Source organism: Callospermophilus lateralis, chromosome 11, assembly GCF_048772815.1.
Source record: "Callospermophilus lateralis isolate mCalLat2 chromosome 11, mCalLat2.hap1, whole genome shotgun sequence".
NCBI lineage: Eukaryota > Metazoa > Chordata > Mammalia > Rodentia > Sciuridae > Callospermophilus > Callospermophilus lateralis.
In genome coordinates, this window is record NC_135315.1 from 17808569 (window position 1) to 17829704 (window position 21136).

The following is a 21136-nucleotide window of genomic DNA, read 5'->3' on the forward strand; positions in this document are numbered from 1 at the left end:
GCTAAGTTTCTTCGCTCGGGGCCGCGCAGAGAGCCGGGGCCGGGCACGAGCGGTGTCTCCGCTGGTGCGTCCCCGAGCGCAGACCCCGGGCCCGGCCCCGGCCCCACACGCCATGCTGTGCGGCTACTGGAGGAGGTGCCGCCGCCTGCCTGAGGAGCCTCCGGTGCCTGTCCAGGTCTCTGCGCCCCTCGCGCTCCAGCCCTCGCCAGCGTCTCCGGACGGCGGCACCAAGAGGCCCGGTCTGCGGGCGCTGAAAAAGATGGGTCAGTGACACGCAGCGGGAGTTCAGGGGGGGCTCGGACTGTTCCCTGGGCTCGCTCCGGGAGGAGCGGGATGTTCCGGGCAGTCACTTCTGGGATTCCCTGGCGGCATGGGGCTGGGAAGCAATGGTGAAGATTGCATGCACCGTCTCAACTGGGGGTCGCACCTGGGGTCACCCGAGGTTCCCTGGCCGAGCCAGGCATCCAGGATGTCCGCGCCACCAGGAGGCGCCCGCGGGGCGTGTCACCACAGTGTGAATTTGGGCATGGGACGAGGATGGGGTTCCCGGGGACAGGGAAGTGGAGGGGGAGATAAAGGCTTGGAGTGTCCTTCACCCGGCTCTCTTCTATGGGTTCCCAGGACATCCAGGGTTCTTGGCGGCCCTTGGGAAGGTTGAGGTATCTGTGGCCGGTTCTGTGAAAGAGAGTGGCCTCCCAAGAGAACTCCAACTCCAGCGACACAGTACTGGCAGGACTGTGGTAACCAGGGACAACACTGTCAGAAAGCCCAAGTTCCCAGCTCAGACTTAAGGGAAGTCACTAGTTCGGAAGGAATGTAACTGGCATATTAAGCATGTCTCAGAAACAGCCAGACACAGGGTGACTTACACATGCAATCATACAATCCTCTGCACCTTCCGGAGAGGAAGGAGGTGTAATCCTCATTTCACAGGTGAGGTAACTGACTCAGAGAGGTCAAGGAATTTGGGATCACATAGTGAATGAAGGGCACCCAGGCTGTGCTCCAGCACACCACTGGCACCCTCAGAGTATGGGTGAAGTGAGACTTATTGGGGTGAGGGCTTTGAATAACAAGGGGGGAATGGATGAGAGCATTTTATAAAAGTAAAGAACCTTACTAGAGAACTGCCACTGGTAGCAGTTAGTGACAGAGGGATCAGGCATAGAACTAGGGAAAGACAGGGCAGAAAAACAGGGCTGCCCAGAAACACTGGGGCCAATCTTCAGGCAGAATTCAGATGTCCCAGTTACCAGCCTTGCCTTCCCTCCATCACTGCGCCCTTCTCTCACTCATTCCACCTGAATTTATTGGGCACAGACTATGATCTGAACACTGTGCTTTATTTGCCAAGACTTGCCCTACGCTCCCATCAATAATGCACGTGTCCAGCATTTATTGTGTGCTCTGCCCCTAGAGAGCTGAGCACGTCAGCCAGGTCAGACAGTGGAAGTAAGAATGAGACCCAGAAAGGAGTGGGGTAAATGTAATGTCAGGGAGCCAGGGAGGGCCCTGCTACACCCCAAAGCTGGAGGGCGATTGGAATGGAAAAGGGAGAAGCAGGTGCGGGGGGAGAAGCTATTCACAGCTTCTCCCTGTAGAGTTACAGACCCTATTTGGAAGGCAGTAGGAACCCCAGAAAGTTCTCAGGCAGGAGTTATATGGCAGTGGATGGAGAAAGCCAGGGCAGAACAAGGAGACCCATAGGAGGGAGGCAGAGGAGTAGCTGGGGAAAGGTGTTGGAGCTCAGACTTGGGCTAGTGCAGGGGTGTGGGTTCAAGAAGCTCCTATTAGGTAGACAAGGGGGTTCTGTGATGCGCCTTCTGGAAGGCATCTCTGGTTAGGTGGTACCATTCTCTGGGCTAAGAAGCAGTGTGATTTGGGAATAAGGTATGGCCGTGGTAAGGGGATCCACTGCCAAGATAGCCAAGGTTTTTATTTGTTTGGTTGGTTGGTTTTGGTACCAGGGATTGAACCCAGGGGTGCTTAACCACTGAACCACATCTCCAGTTCTTTTGATATCTTATTTAGAGACAGGGTCTCACCAAGTTGCTCAGGACCATGCTAAGTTGCTGAGGCTGGCTTTGAACTTGTGATCCTCCTGCCTCAACCTCCTGAGCCATTGGGATTACAGGCATGTGCCAGTGTGCCCTCCAAGGGCTATCAAGGAGCCAAAGAAGTGGAGTCAGCCCCTGATGGGGGTATGGATGCCAAGGGAAAATATAGTTGAGGCCACTGCACACCTGTCTGCCTCTGTCCATCAGTAGGCCAGGTGCTGGCCATGGCTGCAGCAGTGGTTGACAGAGACTTGCCCTGGGGAGCTTGGATGCTAGTGGATGCCTAATTATTAGCCTAACTCGGCACCCAACATCTGAGTAAGGCTGCACAGGCGCTCTGGGCACCTCACAAGGGTGACACTGTCAGGAACTATGTTGAGAATTGGAATGTCATCTTGGCCACCCTCCCTCCTCACACTGGTTCATCCTGCTGAGTGACTGCTGAGTGATCCCTGAGAGGAATGTAGGTCTGTAGGGACAGCCCCTATCAAACCCCACTGAGCCCAAGGACAGGGTGGAGACAAGACCCAGGTGTCCTGGGGCTTAGTGCTTCAGGCCATGGGGGACCAAGGCCTAGGCCTACCACACAAGTAGCTTCCACTACCACCAGAGCCTCTGCCCCTCCCAAGAAGAACCTACCCCATGCTCTTCCTGTGCCTTCACCACACCCCTTAGGCTAAGAGAACTGATCTTATTTCAGATCAGGTCAGGGAACTAGGGCAGGGAGTGGCTCAGAGGGACCCAAGGGAAGGAACATTTCTTGGGACCACACAAGGGAGAATGAAGCTAACCCGGGAGGACTCCCCTCCTCCCCAGTGGGAGCGACCCCAGCCCAGGGCTGAGCCCTGGCTTGGCGGGGAATATGCAGAGGTGGGAAGACAGCCCAGGGAACCCCCGCTGGTGATCCCACTCAGTCCTCTGACATCCCTGTGGGAAAGTGCCCTTCTTGGTGACAAGTGAGAAACTTGAAATGGGAAGGGGTGAAGCCCCCACCCAAGACTGCGCAGTTAAGAGCGTCTGTCCTGTGCCACAGACTGGGTGCCATGATGCTCTCTGTTATCAAATGAATAAATATTAATTAACACCAGGTGCTCCTGGAGTATTAATCACCTTTGCTCACAATCACATGAGGTAGGCGGCGGTACCCGGAGCCTCCTTTTACAAATAAGGAAGCTGAGGCTCAGAGAGGTTCTATAACTCACCCAGGTTCGAAGCTGGGTATAGCTGAGAGATTTGAACCCCGGTCCAGGCTCCTAAAACAACTGAAAGAGAAGCTTCCACCTGGCAAGGGCCTGCTGCTGCTCTCTCCAAGGTGACTGGCCAACCTCCAGAGGTCCTCCTAGGTTTTTTGTTTTGGTTTTCCTTTGTGGTGCTGGGGGGTGCAACCAGGGTCTCACACATGCTAGGCAAGTGCTCTACCACTGAGCTACACCCCAACCCTATGGGTCATGCTTATAAAAATGCATTTGTCGTTTTCCTGAAATTCACATTTAACCGCTGCCCTGAGTTTTATCCAGCAGTCCCAGCTCCCCAAAGCCCTGTCTGCGCCTGTGCCCTGATGCTCCGCCCTGACCCCTAATCCTCCCAGCAGGCAGAGGACTGAGTAGGCACAATCCTGTTCCGTCCTCTCCATGCCTGCACCCACCCCTGGGCTCTCTCCATGGCCCATCTAGGATGTCTCCTGCAGGGTGAGTGGGACTGTCATTGGTGGGATTGGCAAGTGGGGGTCTCCACAGTGACCCCCATCTCTGGCAGGTGCTGGCTTGGAGGTGGGAAGGGCTGGGTAGCCCTCCAGGCTAAGCAGGGGCATCCTAAGCATGGGCTGGCTTTCTCATGTCCTGTGGCCCCCTCACCTTTTCCCTGCCCCCAGCCGCACCTCTGCCACCAACAGGCTTCATGCCTCTTCTGGCCCCACCGGGAAGGTGCTGCTACCTCCATGTAGCTGGCATGGTCAGGGGGCGCACCACCCACCCTTCCTGCCTTTGTTTATTCTTCCAAGAATGCTGTGGACACTGGTGTTCCCTGCCTCCAGCCTGGATGTGGCTGCCAGCTGGAGTGAGGGGGACCCACCGTGCAGGGGCTGCCTGCTGACTAAGGGGCCAAGGTGGGAAGGTGTTTGGGAACCTGTCCTTCTGCGTGTCCTCTCCCAGCATTTCCTGGGGCCGGGCACCAGGAAACGCTGCTCATTTCCTGCCCTCGGCCTTGGCACAAACTCTGTTCCCTGCATGTCTCGAATTCCTGCAGGAGCCCTGGGCACCCTTCCTGAGTGTGCACTGGCTCTCACACACACACTGCCTATTTCCCTCCCCAACATTTCCCCCATACACACACACCCCTATTTGCACATACCCTGACTGGAGACCAACCCCTCCTTACACACCCTGCCCTCTGCATACCACCCCTATTACACACCCAGAACAACACAATGCCCCTGCTTCTCCCCTGGGCCTGTGCTGGCCTGCCAGCACCCTACATGGCCACCTCTGCACCCACCTTGGCTTTAGATGACCTGCAATATTTTCAAGTGCACAGCTTGCCCTCTCTGAGCGTCAGTGGCTCTCCTAAGACTGCCCTGATTATTGAGGCAGTCTCTGGCTGTTGGCTCTGGCCACCTAGGCGAACTACAGAGACCCCAGATCATATGCCCTGGTGAAGGCCAAAGTTAGAAATGCTAGGCCATGGGCTTCTCTGGGGCCGAGATGAGCAGTGGGCTCAGGGAAGGAATCTGAGCCCCTAGGGCTCAGTGGGTGGGAGGAACCTCATCCTTTCCAGAAGAGGACCAGTATGGAGCCCCCTGGTATGAGGAAGGCAGCTGCCTCTTCCCTCGTGGGGCACCACTCACCTCCAGAGCCTGCCCCAGGTCCTGACTTTGTTATTATTTGCACCTACTACGGGCCAGGCCCTAAACTGAGTGCCTCGTGCATTTTCTCATTTGGGATTAGATTCTTCTAACTCCCAACTTGATCGAACTCTATCATTCACCCACCGGTGACCATAGAGGGGTTGGCTAGATGTTCTTTGCCTCTTTAGCAGCTTTTGTTATTATTTGTTTGTTAATTCTCTTTTGTGGTACAAGGGATTTAACCCAGAAGCACTCTACCTCTGAACTACATCCCCAGCCCTGTTTTTCATTTTATTTTGAGACAGGGTCTCACTAAATTGTGAAGCTGGCCTCTAACTTACTTTCTTTCTCTCTGTCTCATTTTTATTTATTTATTTTGTACGAGGGATTGAACTCAGGGGCACTCAACCACTGAGCTACATTCCAACCCTATTTGTATTTTATTTAGAGACAGTTGCTTAGCGCCTTTCTGTTGCTGAGGCTGGCTTTGAACTCAATCCTCCTGCCTCAGCCTCCCAAGGCATTAAGATTACAATCATATGCCCCCAAGCCCTGCTGGCCTCCAACTTTCGATCCTCCTGCCTCAGCCTCCTCAGTTGCTGGGATTACAGGCATGTGCCACTGCACCAGGTTAGCAGTTTTTATTATTAAAATGTTAATCCATGCTGGATTAATAGGCAAACCTATAATCCCAGTGATTTGGGAGACTGAGGCAGAAAGATCACCAGTTCACAGTCAGCCTCAGCAACTTGGTGAGATCCTTTCTCAAAATAAAAAAAAATAAAATGAGCCAGGCGCATGGCACACTCTTGAATTCCTACCAGCAGGAGGAACATGAGTTCAAAGCCAGCCTCAGCAACAGCATGGCACTAAGCAACTCAGTGAGACCTTGTCTCTAAATCAAATACAAAAAAGGGCTGGGGATGCGGCTCAGTTGTTGAGTGCCACTGAGTGCAATCCCCAGTACCCTTCCAAAAAATAAAAATGATATGGACTTGAGTGTAGCTCAGTGGTCAAGTGCTTGTCTAGCATGTGCTAGAATTCAGTCCCTAGCACCGCACAAAAAATGAAAGAGAAAGAGAGAGTGGTAAGACAAATCCCAAACCTTACAGCAAAAACTAAATCAGTCTTCATCATTGAAATCATGGATGAGACAATGCCTGACACATAGCAGTAACAATAATAGGTATTATTCATTGGCCCTTTAGCCACGGTGAGCTGGGCACAGTCACACACACCTATAATCCTAGTGACTCTGGAAACTGTGGTGGGATGATGGAAAGTTTGAGGCCAGCCACAGAAACTTTGCAAGACCCTGTCTCAAAATCTTAAAAAATTAAAAGGGCTGGAGATGAAGCTCAGGGGTAGAGCACCCCGGGTTCAGTCCCAGTCCCCCCCACCAGGATTAATTCATATACCACATTATGCATCCATTTAAAGTATGCAGTGGGGCTGGGGATATAGCTCAGTTGGTAGAGTGCTTGCCTCCCATGCACAAGGCCCTGGGTTCAGTCCCCAGCACCACACACAACCAACCACACACATACACACACACACACATACAAGTAAAGTATACAGTGGTTTCTGGTATATTATTAAATGTTTAAAATAGGGGTAAAGTGCTGGGTACTGTGGTGCACACCTGTAATCCCAGGCAAGAGGATCACAAGTTCGTAGCTAGCCTCAGCAACTTAGCAAAACCCTGTCTCAAAAAATTAAAAGGGGGCTGGGGATGTGGCTCAAGTGGTAGCGTGCTCACCTGGCATGCATGCGGCCGGGGTTCGATCCTCAGCATCACATACAAACAAAGATGTTGCGCCAAAAACTAAAAAATAAATATTAAAAAATTCTCTCTCTCTCTCTCTCTCTCTCTCTCTCTCTCTCTCTCTCTCACTCTCTCTTTAAAAAAAAAAAAATCTAAGCAGGCAGGAAAGACCATATTTGCTGTCAACTCAGATTTAAAAATATTAAAAAAAAAAAATTAAAAGGGCTGGGGATGTGGCTCAGTAGTTAAGTGCTCCTGGATTCAATCCCTGGTACCACAAATAAAATTAAAAAGGACAGCAGATGTAGCTTAGTGGTAAAGCACCCCTGGATCAATCCCCAGATTAAAAAAAAAAAAAAACTGATAAAATAAATATAACATAAACTTGACCATTCTAACCATTTTTATGTGGCCAGTTCACAGGCATTAATTATAATAGGTGCAACCACCACTATTACCTATTTCCAAAACTTTTAATACAGCCCCAAACAGAAACTTTGTAATAATTAAGCAGTAACCCTCACCTTCTTTCCTCCCCCAGCCCCTGGCAACCTCTAAACTACTTTCTGTCTATGAATTTGCCTCTTCTGAGAGCCTCAAATAAGTGGAATCACCCACTGCTTATCATTTTGCGCCTGGCTTTTTTCATGTGGCATTGTGTTTTGGGGGTTCATCTGAATTGCAGCATGTGTCAGATTTCCTAAGACTCAGACTTCCTAAGACTGAGCGACACCATGTTGTGTGCATATTGCCACTTTGTGCTTATCCATTCATCTGGGATAAAAAGTTGGGCTGTCCCCACTTTCTGGCTATTCACCCTCATTTTTCCTGCTATTATTTCATAATTATTCCCCCACCCACTCTGACAAGAGTGGCCTTGGGCCTGGCCTGAGGTCAGATAGAAAACCCACAGACAGAGGAGGTGGGGGGCTTATGCACCTGTTCAGGGCCCGCAGGAATGAGGTTGGGGCAACATCTGTGAATTTGGGCCTGGACGGACCTACAGATGTTTCCTGGGTGGCTAAGTAGAGAGTGAGCCAGGCCCTCCTGCTGACCTTGCCTCTTGTCTCTGCTGGCCCTGCCCTTGCTCCTGGACAGCCTCACTGCCCACAGTTTAGAAGGCTCCCAGCCCAGGACTCAGCCCCAGGCCCAGCCTGTGTTGAACCTCATTCTGTTCGACTTTTCCTTTGGCTACACACCTAATGTGTAGTTAGAGAGGTTTGGGGACCATGTGATTCAGAGGCCAGTGCCACTTGGGTGGGCAGCCTGGAATGTTACCCCTCTTCTCTACTCAGCAGGCTCCAAGGGAGCTGGGGGCAAAGGCCTGGAGTAGCAGCCCCTCCATGTGAAAACCTGCCAGGGGGCATCTGGCACGTGGGCTGTTTGTCTTTGTGGCCTGTTTGCAGAAAGCTCTGGACAAAACAGAAGCTGAGTGACTCACCTCCATTTCCGGCCTTAGTCATTCACCAGCCCCCTCCCCACCCCCACAGACTTGGAGGACTGGCGGGTTAGGGGAGGTGGCCTTGCTGCAGAGCCTTTCCCAGGGCTGAGGGGGTGGAGTGGGCCAGCCACAGTGGCACTGCAGGTTTCCCTGACTTCTCCCCCTGTTGTTTCTCAGGAGAGATTCAGAGGTCGCCTGAGTGTGGTGGGAAGCCTGCAGCACAGGGGGTGTCTGGCTCTTTGAATGGAAAGAGGAGGAGGGTTCCACCTCCCCTTCCTGACCAGGGGGCCGGCAAGTGGGCACTGACCCAGAGGGTCAAAGTCAAGTCCCCAAGAAATCTCTTGGAGCTGTGAGGGCCCCAGGCTGGCCCCAGAAGGTACTCCTTCTTGGGTACAAGAAGGGCAGTTTTCTCCTGCCCCTGAGATCCTGCTTCTCTGTGACCCTCAAAGCCATAAGGGAAAAATTTTAAATACAGATGCCCAAGCTGTACCCCACACCTGCTGCATCAGCATCTCTGCACCCCCAGGTGATTCCATGCTCAGCTAATGCTCAGAAACCCTGTCAAGCCTCTGCCTTGAGCTCAGGAAAGACTGGGCAGGACTGGGATAGAGCGCAATTAGCCCCCAACTGTGGGCCTTTCTATAAAGGCTAGTGCTTTGGGGAGGAAATAAGACCTCATTCTGCCCTCAGGCCTGATAAATTTCCCTGATTTACAATATAGAGGGTTTTTTTTAATGGTTAATTAAAGGAAAAGGTACTCTTGGTCAGGAAGGGAGAACTGCCATTTGAGGACAAATCAAAGAAGCCTTCCTGGAGGAGGTGAGGGACTGAGCCTTTCCTTGAAGGACTCAGCTACTAGTAAGAGAAAGAAAAAAGATCCCACAAACAGTCCAAGAGTTGATGCAAATCTCCAAAGAGATTTAGATTAGATTTATACTTTTTTTTTTTTTTTTTTTTTTGGTACTGGAGATTGAATCCAGGAGCTACATCTCCTTCTTTTTTATTTTGAGACTGGGTCTTGCTAAATTGCTGAAGCTGGCCTTGAACTTACAATCCTCCTGCCTCAGCTTCCCTAGTGGCTGGGATTCCAAGCATGTGCCACTGTGCCAAGATTGTTTCCTTAGGTCAGAGTTTGCAACTGGAGCTTATTAAAAGAAGGAGCCGAGCACAGTGACCAGTGCATGCTTAGGAGGCTGAAGCAGGAGAATCACAAATTTGAGGCTAGACTGAACAACTTAGCGAGATCCTGTCTCAAAATAAAATTGAAAAGAAGAGCCGGGTACGTGGCTAAGTGGTAGAGTGCTTGCTAGCATGTGTGAGGGGCCCTAGGTTCAATCCTGGGTTATTTTTTCTTACAAAAAAAAAAGGAGGCAGAGAGGCATGTGGAGTTTTGTTTGGCTCATGGCGGTTTTGGTTTTTTGTTTTTCCAATCTGATTTGGTTGCCAACATTAAAAAATGTGGAGGCTTCACATCCAGGTCCAGATTCCCATTCTCTGGAAACTCTGGGCCCTCATCCCTCCTGGCTGTCCCCCTCCCTCCACAGGGTGTGGACTCTGCTGTGGCTTGGTTCCCACTTGTCCTATTGTCCTCTGGCTCATAACCCTTTGGTTTCGGACTTATGCTGAGAGGGTTCAGAGCCGGCGCCATGGGGCCAGGCAGTATGTTCAGGGGCGTAGAGCCCTGATTTTTGGATTTTTTTTTTTACTAAATTTTGGATTTTGCAATAGGTATTATTGTGGTTCCCATTTTATAAGTGGAGAACACGAGGCTTAGAGCAGTCACAGGTTAATGCCACCAGGGCTGGGTAACCGGAAGGTAACAGAGTTGGGACCTCCTGCCCCAGACCCCTGAATTTAAATTCTGCTCTTCTACCACCTCTCACTGCCCAGGGTGGCTGCAGCAGTGAGAGGAAGAAGAGGGCAGAGCAGAAGGACAGTGTGGTGCAGTGGTTCCCTGGTACCTGGAGATCAGCCAGGCAGGGATGGTTCTGGGGTTGTTGGTCTGTGTCTCTGGTGACAGATGGCCTCTGCTATCCTCCCTTGTCTTGGGAAGGCAAAAGTGAGACACTTGGGTTGTAGCAAGAGAGATTTAGATTAGATAGACTATGTTCCTGATGGCCACCAGTTTCACATCAAGGAACTTGCTACTGGTGGCAGATTCTGGGCTTGAAGGCTTTGACAGAGTGGTAGCAAAGGGGCTGGGGTTGTGGCTCAGTGGTAGAGTCCTTGCCGGGCATGTGTGAGGCACTGGGTTCTATCCTCAGCACCATATAAAAATAAATTTAAAAAAGTAAACATGTTGTGTCCATCTACAACTAAAAAAATATATTAAAAAAAAAAATAAAGTAGTAGCAAAAAGGGTGACCTTTAGTGAGGCCTGAGTGCCAGGCCCTGCCTGAAGGTTGTTATGTGCTCAGGGATTGCAGAGGCCCCTACTCAGAAGGGAGGATGATGGGCGGTGTTTGGGGCCTCAAAGCCAAAAGCCAAGTGCAGTGATGGCGACTTGTTTGAATGAGAAGAGGGGCAGGGAAGCTCACTGACAGGGCTCGGAGAGAGGGAAGGAAGGCGGAGCGGACCAGCTGGGGAGAGCAGGTGGGAGCTTCTGGCCGGGACGCTGCCTGGCCGGGTCCAACGTTCCAGGTCCCTCCCGGCAGGCCTGACGGAGGACGAGGACGTGCGCGCCATGCTGCGGGGCTCCCGGCTCTGCAAGATCCGCTCACGCACGTGGCACAAGGAACGGCTGTACCGGCTGCAGGAGGACTGCCTGAGCGTGTGGTTCCAGAGGCGCATCCCTCATGCGCCATCACAGCACATCTGTGAGTAGGCCAGGGGGGTGGCACCCGGTGGGCGGTGGGGACGGTCTTGGGCACCACCTGACCCCGCCTGCCCGCAGTCTACGTGCAGCACATTGAGGCTGTCCGCGAGGGGCACCAGTCCGAGGGCCTGCGGTGCTATGGGGGCGCCTTCGCACCTGCGTGCTGCCTCACCATCGCCTTCAAGGGTCGCCGCAAGAACCTGGACCTGGCGGCACCCACCCCCGAGGAGGCCCAGCGCTGGGTGCGTGGCCTGGCCAAGCTGCGCGCGCGCCTCGATGCTATGAGCCAGAGCGAGCGGCTTGACCAATATCCTGCTGGTGCTGGAAGGGAGGACCAGTCCCTCGGGGAGCCCCAGTCCCCAAGGAAGCCATGGTCCTGCCGTTAGGTCGGAGGTAGGGCCTCTAGTCTTTGGAACTCAGTGGGACACTCACCCTGGCCTGGCTTGGCCTGAGTTGCCACCAAGGAGGAAGGCAGTGCCCCTCCTCAGGGAGGATGAAGGACCTTTTAAAGGTGGAGAGGCCTTCTTGGTTTGGGGAGCCCGAGTCCCATGCAGAGGACATTGCGACAGAGATCAGGGAGACCACAGGCTGATTAGAAAGTGAAGTCTATACCCCAGAGCCCCAGACCCAGGCAGTGATGGGTTATGGGTCAGTTGCCTGCCACTGGGGGTGGGGGGGAAGGACCCAGTCTGTTGCTGGTATTTCCTGAGCACCCACACCTGGATCCACTCCTACCTGCACCGGGCAGACTCGAATCAGGATAGTAAGATGAGCTTCAAGGAAATCAAGAGCCTCCTCAGGATGGTCAACGTGGACATGAATGACATGTATGCCTACCGCCTCTTCAAGGTGAACCCTGACCCCTCTGGCTCTGCCACCACTCTGCTGGTCCCAGCACCCCTCCCCACCGTGGCTTTTTTATAGGGAGTCTCCTCTCCCTACAGAAAAGCAACATCTGGGCCTAGTTACCCTTTTCCCCTCCCCCTGGCCACTGGGCCAGGATGGGACTAGAGTGGTGAACCAGAACTTTTCTCATCCTCAGGCAGAGCCCAGGGTTGGGTGGCACTGCCCTAGCCCTCTGAAGTGAGCAGCAAAACTGCTTTCATGTCTCAGCCTGCAGGGCGCCTTTGTACCTGTAACCATGTGTGGCTAAGACGCAGGAGCACAGGCGGGAGTTGGTTTACAGACACCTGGGCGCACACACCCTCCTCCACGTAGGACCCTGCACTGAGGCATGTGTGGCCCCTCCACACGTGCCTGTGTGGGAACACCGTCTCAGGGCACACTGGGGTAGCTCTCCATGTGTGGAAGTGGTCGGGGCACACAGCAGACACCTGTGTGGGGGCTGTGACCAAACTGTGACCCTAGAAGACGAGAGAGAGCCTGTGGTACCTATCCACAGCCCAACACTGCACCTGAACTACTCTGCGAATTTTCACTTATTGCACACTCCCCAAGTGTGAGTGTGTGCATGTGGTAATGGTTATGGTTGTGTGTGCACCTGGAGGGGCCCTGTGGCACCAGGGCTAAGCCCTACCCCAGGATCATGATTTTTCCTCCCACATCTCGGGGAGAGACACTGAGCCCAAGACCCTGCTACTCTGCAGTTCCCTGGCTGTGTGACCAGAGCCTTGCTCTTAGTTTCTCCACCTGTGGAGTGGGGATCATTGCCTTCCCAGCTGAGATGGGTCTTGGGGTGGGACAGTGGGGTCAAGTCCTCCTTCCATGTGGCTTCTGTTGAGTATCCTCCCATCCCTGGCTCTCCAGGAGTGTGACCATTCCAACAATGAGCGCCTGGAGGGAGCTGAAATTGAGGAGTTCCTGCGGCGGCTGCTGAAGCGCCCGGAGTTGGAGGAGATCTTCAGTCGATACTCAGGCGAGGACCGTGTGCTGAGTGCCCCTGAGCTATTGGAGTTCCTGGAGGACCAGGGTGAGGATGGCGCCACCCTGGCCCGTGCCCAGCAGCTCATCCAGACCTATGAACTCAATGAGACAGGTGGGTTTGGGGAGCTCAGCCCAGTCTCGCTCCCTGACCGCTCTGGGTTCCCAGCCAAGGGGCTCTGCCATCTCGGGCAGGTTACCTTGACTCGCAGACTCAGACTGCACATCTGTATCCTGGCATTATAATGTGTCTGCCTCACAGGGTGTGGTGGAAGACTAAATGGTATGTGTCTGCAGTCTAGTCAGTAGGAGCTCTAGTTGTTATTACAGGGGTATTTGGGTCTAGACACGGAAGCCCCTGTGGACTAATGCTCTTTCCTGCCCTTTTCTGTAGCCAAGCAGCATGAGCTGATGACACTGGATGGCTTTATGATGTACCTGCTGTCACCCGAGGGGGCTGCCCTGGACACGGCTCACACGTGTGTGTTCCAGGATATGGGCCAGCCTCTTGCCCACTATTTCATCTCTTCCTCTCACAATACTTATCTGACTGACTCTCAGATTGGGGGGCCCAGCAGCACGGAGGCCTATGTTAGGTACTGCAGCCCAGTGGGGGAGGTCAACACATTTGGGAGCCCAGCTTAGGGAGGGGATATGGGGCTCAACCCCTATGCTGGGCTTCCAGGGACCTCCCTGGCTCAGCCTGACCGTTGCCTGGCTCTATGGCATCCACACAACACCTTGCCCATCCATGTGTATGTCCAGGGCCTTTGCCCAGGGATGCCGCTGTGTGGAACTGGACTGCTGGGAAGGCCCAGGAGGGGAGCCCGTCATCTACCATGGCCACACACTCACCTCCAAGATCCTCTTCCGAGATGTGATCCAAGCCGTGCGTGACCATGCCTTCGTGGTGAGCCCTTAGGACCCCATACCCAGCCCCAGAGCCTTCCCAGTGACCCTCACCCCATTCATACACTAGCTACCCTTAGTCCCTGTCTAGAGAGCCACTCATTCACCAAGTGCTGCTGGGAAAACTGGCCAATGGGAAAGAATAAAGCTGGACTCAGTGCTCCCTCCTCCTGCCTTCACGGTTAACACATGTATTAACATCACGAAATTTCCAGAAGAAACCTTGGGGCCAGCAACTAGGGTAGCTGAGACTGGAGAATTGCCAGTTTGAGGACAGCTTCAGCAACTTAGTAAGACTCTGTCTTAAAAAAAAAAAAAAAAAAAAAAAAAATTAAAAAGGGCTGGGGATGTGGCTCAGGGGTTAAACACCCCTAGGTTCAATCCCCGGTACCAAAAAAGAAAAAGAAAACCTTGAGGGTAGGAAAGAGAATTTTAATCATGACTTCCAAAGAGTAAGCCATAGGAGAATCTCAGAGTAGCATCTACATAGTATTGCAGCTCCAAGATATACAGACCTCAGGGCTGGGGACATGCTCAGGGGTGGAGCACCCCTGAGATCAAGCCTCAGCACCAAAAAAAAAAAAAAAAAAAAAAAATCAAGTTATACGGTCCTATCAAATAATGGTGGGACGTTGCAATATAGTTGACACAGTATATGTCATGGACGCACAGAGCATTATAAAAGAACTCCATTCCTGCAGTTGCCCTCAGTGTCCCAGACTGTCCACCCCTTCCCCGAGGCCCAGATCTAACTGGTCTGCTGATACATACTGGCCCCGTGTGTCCCACTTACCATGGACTTGATCTCTCTAAATGGGTTCTCCAGAGCTCTGCCTTTGCCTTCCTGTTCTGAAGGAGTTGGAGGCCAGATGTAGAGGAAAGGTAGTGACTGAGGGAGAGTCAGTGGCTCTAAGCAGCTGCCCTTCTTGCTCCCCAGTTGTCCCCATACCCTGTCATCCTGTCCCTTGAGAACCACTGCGGGTTGGAGCAGCAGGCTGCCATGGCTCGCCACCTTCGAACCATCCTGGGAGACATGCTGGTGATGCAGGCACTAGACTCCCAGAATCCTGAGGAGCTGCCGTCGCCAGAGGTGAAGCTCCCAGAACCCCCAGCCTGGGAGGGAGGAGGGTCTGACTGGTATCCACCACCCAGCCCTGCTCATGTCACCTCTCTGGTTCAGGACCCCTCACTTCTGCTTTAACCTTTCCCTGTTTCTCGGGTCATCTGATACCTGCCACTCATCCGTCTCTGTGCTACCCTCTAGCTCTCCATGTCAGATTAGACACAACCCATCCCCTGACCTTACTCAGAGCGCTCCTCACCGGGTGCTGCCCTGCCCACCTTTGTGTCTCTGCCCACAGAGTCCCAGCCACCTGCACTCACCAAGCGCCACCTGCTCAGAATTCCAGCCCAGTGTCCCCCGCCCTTCCCTGGACCTTAGGAGCTTCCTCAGCCCTCTGGTCAGAGGCCTTCCTCCCTTCCCCCAAGCCCCAGAGCATCTGATCTGCTCTCTTAGGACGTGTAACCTTTACAGCTTCTGACAGATTCTTTTCTTCCTCCCAGTGCCAAATAAGTAGGAATGCTGACTCACCTTTGTGTGTGGGTGAGATTTGATTTTGGTATTAGTATGAAAAACCAAACTATACAAAGGGTATACAATGAAAAAATGTGAAAAAATGGGTCGTCTTCTACTTAGGCCCACCCCATTCTATTCCACAACCCTTCCAGAATATTCACGTGCATACACACCTATGTACATAACTTCTCTTTTAAATGTTACACAAAAAGGCTCATGTCATTACATGTTCTGCTTACTTCTTTCTTGAAAGATCCATTTGGAAGAGGATCCCTTCCCTTTCAGGCCTGAGCTATCCTGTTTGTATCTGCTGCTGTGTGGTATTCTGATGGAGGGAGGCACCCCATTAGCTGTACCTGTTGATGGCCTCGTAGGTTATTCCTTATTTTTTCCTATTAGCCACATCGCTCACCTGTCTCCTTCCTGTACCCAACCCTATCAGTCTCAATGGTGGCTGAATGGCTGACCACTGGCTGCTGTAAGGGGCCGGAGGGCTTCACCTGTCCATATTGTCCTCTATAGAAGCTGAAAGGCCGGGTCCTGGTGAAGGGGAAGAAGCTACCAGCTGCACACATGGAGGACTGCCGAATTTTATCCGACAGGGAGGAGGAGGAAGAGGAGGAAGAGGAGGGGGAAGAAGCCGCAGAGGTTGCAGAGCAGAGACGGAAGGTGAGCCATCTTGGGTGGACCAGTGGACTGGCAGGGGCTGAGGTTGGGATGGGAAGGGAGGTGGCACTAGGGGGCTCCAGCCAGGGGCCCCCACTGAAGCTGGTCTCCCAGGCTAAGCAGATCTCCCCGGAGCTGTCAGCCCTGGCTGTGTACTGCTGGGCCACCCGCCTGCGGACCCTGAACCCTGGCCCTGGACCACCCCAGCCCTACCAGGTCAGCTCCCTCAGTGAGCGCAAGGCCAAGAAGTTCATCCGGGAGGCAGGTAGGAACTGGAGATTTGGCGTCTCCTGGCAGGAGGGTGGTAGGACCCTGCAGGCTCTGGAGGGTCAGGGGATATCCTGAAATTGGTCTGAAGAGATTGAGAAGACTGTGGGGGCCAGAAGAGATCAGGACCCCAGAGAGGGGCTCTATTCAGGGAATGAGGGCCCAGCATGGAGCCAGGCGTGGATGGAGGAGAGAGCCACGAGCAGGAGAGGGCCTGTGTCTGCCTTCACAGAGCTCACAGCCCGGTAGTAAGCTAAACATAGATGGGTAATCAGTCAGGCCATCATGGGGGCTGGGGAAGTCCGACCCGAGTGGGTGAGATCAGAGAAGTCTTTCGGGAGCAGGTGAAGCTTGAGAAGACACCTCACCTGAAGGTCGAGGAGGAAGCAGCCTGGGGAAGAGGGGAAGGAATTTCCAGACAGGAGGAACAGGTTGTACATAGGCCCAGAGGCATGACCTATGGAAGGTTCCAGGAACCCAGATTGTGGCTGGAGGATGTGGGCAGGATGAGTGATGAGTGGCAGGGGATCAGCCTGGGGCCAGGTGTTCCACGAGGGAGTCAGGAATGTGGGAATTATGGGTTGGGGCTGTAGTGCCAGGCTGTGTCCCTGCCTCTGTTTGGCTTTCGGTAGCCTCCTGAGTCCCCTCTCACTCTAGGTCAGAGGGGAGTGGGAAGCTGGGATTGGGGGAGTTCAGCCTCTGTTTCCAGGAGGCTACAGGCACTGGGCAAGGACACCCCCAGAATCTGTCACAGTCTTGGCCCAAACTCTGCCCTAGGGAACAGCTTTGTCAGGCACAATGCTCGCCAGCTGACCCGTGTGTATCCATCGGGTCTGCGGATGAACTCGGCCAACTACAACCCCCAGGAGATGTGGAACTCAGGCTGTCAGCTGGGTGAGTAGGGGCCACGGGGGCCACAGGAGTGGGGCAGGCAGATGCCATTAGGTAGGTGTAGCCTCTGGGCAGCCATGGGAGGGGGCCACATAGCTTTCCAGAAGATAGAAATATGCATCCTATTAACAACAATGATTTTAAAAGCTGTTTCTATAATTTTAGAAATTTAAAAGTATGGGCACACACACCTGGCAGCCCTACTAAGTCAAGACTGACAGGGTTGGGCTCTGGGGGACACCAAGTCCTGCCAAAGGAGGGTAGCATGGTCCCTTTGGGGCTAGTTATGGAAACCCCAGAACTTCTCAGGCCCTGGTTCTGACCCAGGCCTAGCCCTGAGAGCGGGGACCTTTCTAGCACCTCAGCCCAGCCCCACCATCCAGATTTGAGAGATAGCAGGGAGAAGGTACAGGTGACAGTAGGGTTGGGTCCCCTGGCTATGACCCCCTTCCTGCAAGTCATGGTGAGGGCAGATATCTCTGACCAGATAGTAGGATGCTGGGCCTCTGTGCAAAGAGCTGTGTCCTCTCTAGCCAAGTCGCCTGAAACTGGGCAGTGAGGAGAGGGCCACTAAAAGCCCCTGCTTAATCCTGTTTGTCCACAGTGGCCCTGAACTTCCAGACACCAGGTTATGAGATGGACCTCAATGAAGGGCGCTTCCTCATCAATGGACGGTGTGGTTATGTCCTGAAACCTGCCTGCCTACGGCAACCTGACACAACCTTTGACCCCGAGTGCCCTGGACCTCCCAGAACTACTCTAACAGTCCAGGTCAGCAGCGTGGACCAAGATCCAGCCTCGGGTCAGGGCTCATTCTGGAGAGGCACCAGTCTGAAGTAGAGGAAGACACAGGAAGCCAGGGCTGGCCTGGTGTGAGAGTGGCCTGAGTGTCTGTGTCCACACAGGCACCGTTGGCTCGCATGCAGATAGGGCCACAGGCTTCCTGTCCTGGCAGGGGAGCAGGAGTGGGCATGGCCCCGTTTAGGGGCCCGGTCAAAGCTCCCTGCCTCCTTTCCCCAGGTACTAACTGCCCAGCAGCTGCCCAAGCTGAATGCTGAGAAGCCCAGCTCCATTGTGGACCCCCTGGTGCGTGTGGAGATCCATGGGGTGCCCGCAGACTGTGCTCGGAAGGAGACCAGCTATGTGCTCAATAATGGTGGGCAGGTGGGCCCATGGGTGGGAGTGGGGGACAGACACAAACAGCAGAGGAGGGAGGCACAGGGCAGGCCCTGGGGCCAACTGGGCCCTGACAACTACACCTGTGCCCTAGGGTTCAATCCCCACTGGGGCCAGACTCTGCAGTTCCAGGTGCGGGCCCCAGAGCTGGTGCTGGTGCGGTTTGTGGTAGAAGATTATGATACCACCTCCCCCAATGACTTTGTGGGCCAGTTTACACTGCCTCTCAACAGCCTGAAGCAAGGTTGGTGGAAGCCGGTGGGGATGGAACAGGATGAGGTCCCAGCCTCAAGCCCTGTTCACCTTTGACCCTTGACTTCCCCATTTGGCCCTCCCTGAACCAGGCAGGAATTGGGTCCAAGGATCTGATGCCTGGCTGCTGTCCCTACAGGGTACCGCCACATCCACCTGCTTTCCAAGGATGGGGCATCACTGTCTCCTGCCACGCTTTTTGTCCACATCTGCATCCAGCGCTCCTGAAGGACTAAAGGACCACCCTAGAGTTCTGCGGGTACCAGTCTGCACAGAGCCCTCTCTTCCCCCATTTCGAGGACTAGTGGGAGCAACAGTCCCTCCAGCGCTCCCACCTGGCCGGCTCAGCAGCTGCTGACTTCACTGGGTGCTGAGGGCTACCCGGCCCCTCCTGGGCCACTAGCAGGGGATCTGTGCCCTTAAGACGCTCACTTGACATCAGTGGGCTCCAACCCTGGGGTCTTGAGATGGCTTCAGCTCCTCTGGTCCTCAGCCCACATCTTCATCATGACTTATAAGAAGGCAGGCCTGTAGCTGTCAGGAGACTTGGGAAGCAGGACACCTTTAAGCCCTCAGCTCTTCTCACCTCTGGCAGGGCCATCCGCCCCACAGAGCTATCCCCCTATCCCCCACCCCAGGCATTAGCCTACCCTAAAGCCCTCCGGCCCCCAGGCTTTCCTGGCTGCCTCCTCCTGCTCTCCAACCTGAGCTTCTCCTCCCTTGGCTTCACTTCCTGGAGCAAGAAGGGAGTGTTGAGGTGGAGCCCTGGGGAAACCTGGCAGTAGGTTTGTAACTTGTCACAGAAGAGCCCTGGAGAGGGGCTGGGGCTGTAGCTCAGTGGAGAGCACTCGCCTAGCATGTGCGAGGCCCTGGGTTTAATCCTCAGGACCACTAAAACACTATTAAAAAACAAACAAACAAAAAAGCCTTGGAGAGGGCAGGGAGAGTGTCTGTTTTGAAAAATAAAGAAGCAAGTTTCCCTTACCACCCCCATGCCACAGCACCTCTGAACCACAACACTGGCCCCGAGGGACGGCTGCAGCGAGAGCCCCAGCAGGGCTTGGGTTTTCTAAGATAGCCTGGAGTGGCTGTGGGAGATGCCATGGCTCAAAATAGCTCTGACCACTGCACTTGACTTAAAAGCTGCTTTGAGTATCACAAATCTGTCTGAAGACACTAATTCACAAGGTCACCCACTCCCCTACCACATACCAGTGGCCTTAAATGGGGCACAGGGCAGTACTCTGAGGGAACCCCACTTTCCAGGCTCAGCTGGGTTCAGGACCCATCTGCTCAGTTGAGCACACCCCAAGAACAGGCAAACGGCTTCACAAATGAAAGTGTGGAAAGTGGCAGCGCTCTAGGCCACCTCTGTAACAATGCTGGAAGAGGAAGCAATATACCGGAGGACAGGATCCAGAAAAAACCTGGGGATCACGCCTGTCAAAAGGAGTTTATGGGACCGTGGAGCTGTGGTATTTTAGTTTCCACCAGGCAACATCACCAGTATTGGACAAGGGCAGTCAGGAAGGTGGTTTCCGCAGGGTGGGCCGGGCTAGGCCTTGAATTGGCCCCAAGGCCTATAGGAACCAAAACCCAAGGCTAGGCCAGTCTCTACCTCCCTTCAACCGCAGGAGTGCCACCATACTTTACCACTGGGCCACATCCCCAGCCCTTTTTATTTTTCATTTTGAGACAGGATTTCACTAAGTTGCTTAGGCCCTCCCTAACTGCTGAGGCTGGCCTCAAACTTATGATCCTCCTGCCTCAGCTTCCAAGTCACTGGGATGTATGCCACCATGCCCAGCCTGCTCCTGGTTCTTAATAGGAGAGGAGTTCAGTTCTGATAAATTGGAGTATCTGAAAGAGGATGACCAGAATCTGAAGGTGCCCAGAATGGATGGGCCAGGCAGCCCAGGGACGGGTGCACATAGCTGTCAGGAAGGCCAGATGGCCAACTTACAACCCAGGGCGCCAAATCTGAGACCAAATCCAGTTTGGTCTACAGGGACAGTTCTGTTCAGGGCCTGGCATGCACAGGCCCAGGGCTGAGCCCCCATCCTGCTTCTTGTTTCTGGTTTGGTGTTGCAAAAGGAAGGGTTGACAGCTAGGACAAGAGCCCAGAACTAGGAAACCACATTGAAAGGGCCAGTCCCTAAGGCTAGGAAGGTGACAGGAACTGAACAAATATGAATGGTGAAAGCAAAGAAGAAATCAGCTTTATTCTTTTTTGGGGGGGCAAGGATATTCAACCACTGGGCTAAATCCCCAGCCTATTTTGTGTCTTATTTAGAGACAGGGTCTCACTGAGTTGCTAAATGCGTCACCATTGCTGAGGCTGGCTTTGAACTTGTGATCCTCCTGACTTAGCCTCCTGAGCCACTGGGATTATAGGCATGCACCACCGTGCCTGGCTGAAATCAACTTTATTCTTGGAAGTCCCTGGAGACCACCATAGGGCTGTATTCTTCTAGCCAAAGCTCAGGGCAGGAATAAGGGATGGGCAAGGCCTGGGATACAAGATAAGGGCATAGGAATGAGGGTTAGGAAGCTCTTATGTCTTCTCAGTTCCCTGGAAAGAACTTGGAGATAACAGCC

General features: G+C 53.5%; 1 protein-coding gene across 2 annotated transcripts; it reads left to right on the top strand.

The window, feature by feature from the left end:
• Window positions 1-30: 30 nt before the first annotated feature.
• Plcd3 (phospholipase C delta 3) lies at window positions 31-19522 on the top strand. 2 transcript variants are annotated; one of them, XM_076870937.2, is made up of 15 exons: window positions 31-263; window positions 10760-10921; window positions 10999-11227; window positions 11640-11769; window positions 12688-12916; window positions 13196-13397; window positions 13567-13711; window positions 14648-14800; window positions 15809-15955; window positions 16067-16217; window positions 16997-17113; window positions 17715-17881; window positions 18131-18266; window positions 18381-18530; window positions 18678-19522. In XM_076870937.2, exons 1-15 carry the CDS (start codon window positions 113-115, stop codon window positions 18764-18766), a joined length of 2358 nt encoding a protein of 785 aa, XP_076727052.1. In that variant the 5' UTR covers window positions 31-112; the 3' UTR covers window positions 18767-19522. The 2 variants fall into 2 exon arrangements, with proteins under 2 accessions (XP_076727052.1, XP_076727053.1); XM_076870938.2 differs by having other exon boundaries at window positions 125-175.
• Window positions 19523-21136: the final 1614 nt, after the last annotated feature.

Bases quoted from the DNA above. Each gene is read 5' to 3' on its own strand.
- Plcd3 (XM_076870937.2), top strand. From the start codon at position 113: ATGCTGTGCGGCTACTGGAGGAGGTGCCGCCGCCTGCCTGAGGAGCCT. The intron at 10,922-10,998 runs GTGAGTAGGCCA...GCCTGCCCGCAG, and splicing joins TGCGCCATCACAGCACATCT to TCTACGTGCAGCACATTGAG. The intron at 15,956-16,066 runs GTGAGCCATCTT...CTGGTCTCCCAG, and splicing joins TTGCAGAGCAGAGACGGAAG to GCTAAGCAGATCTCCCCGGA.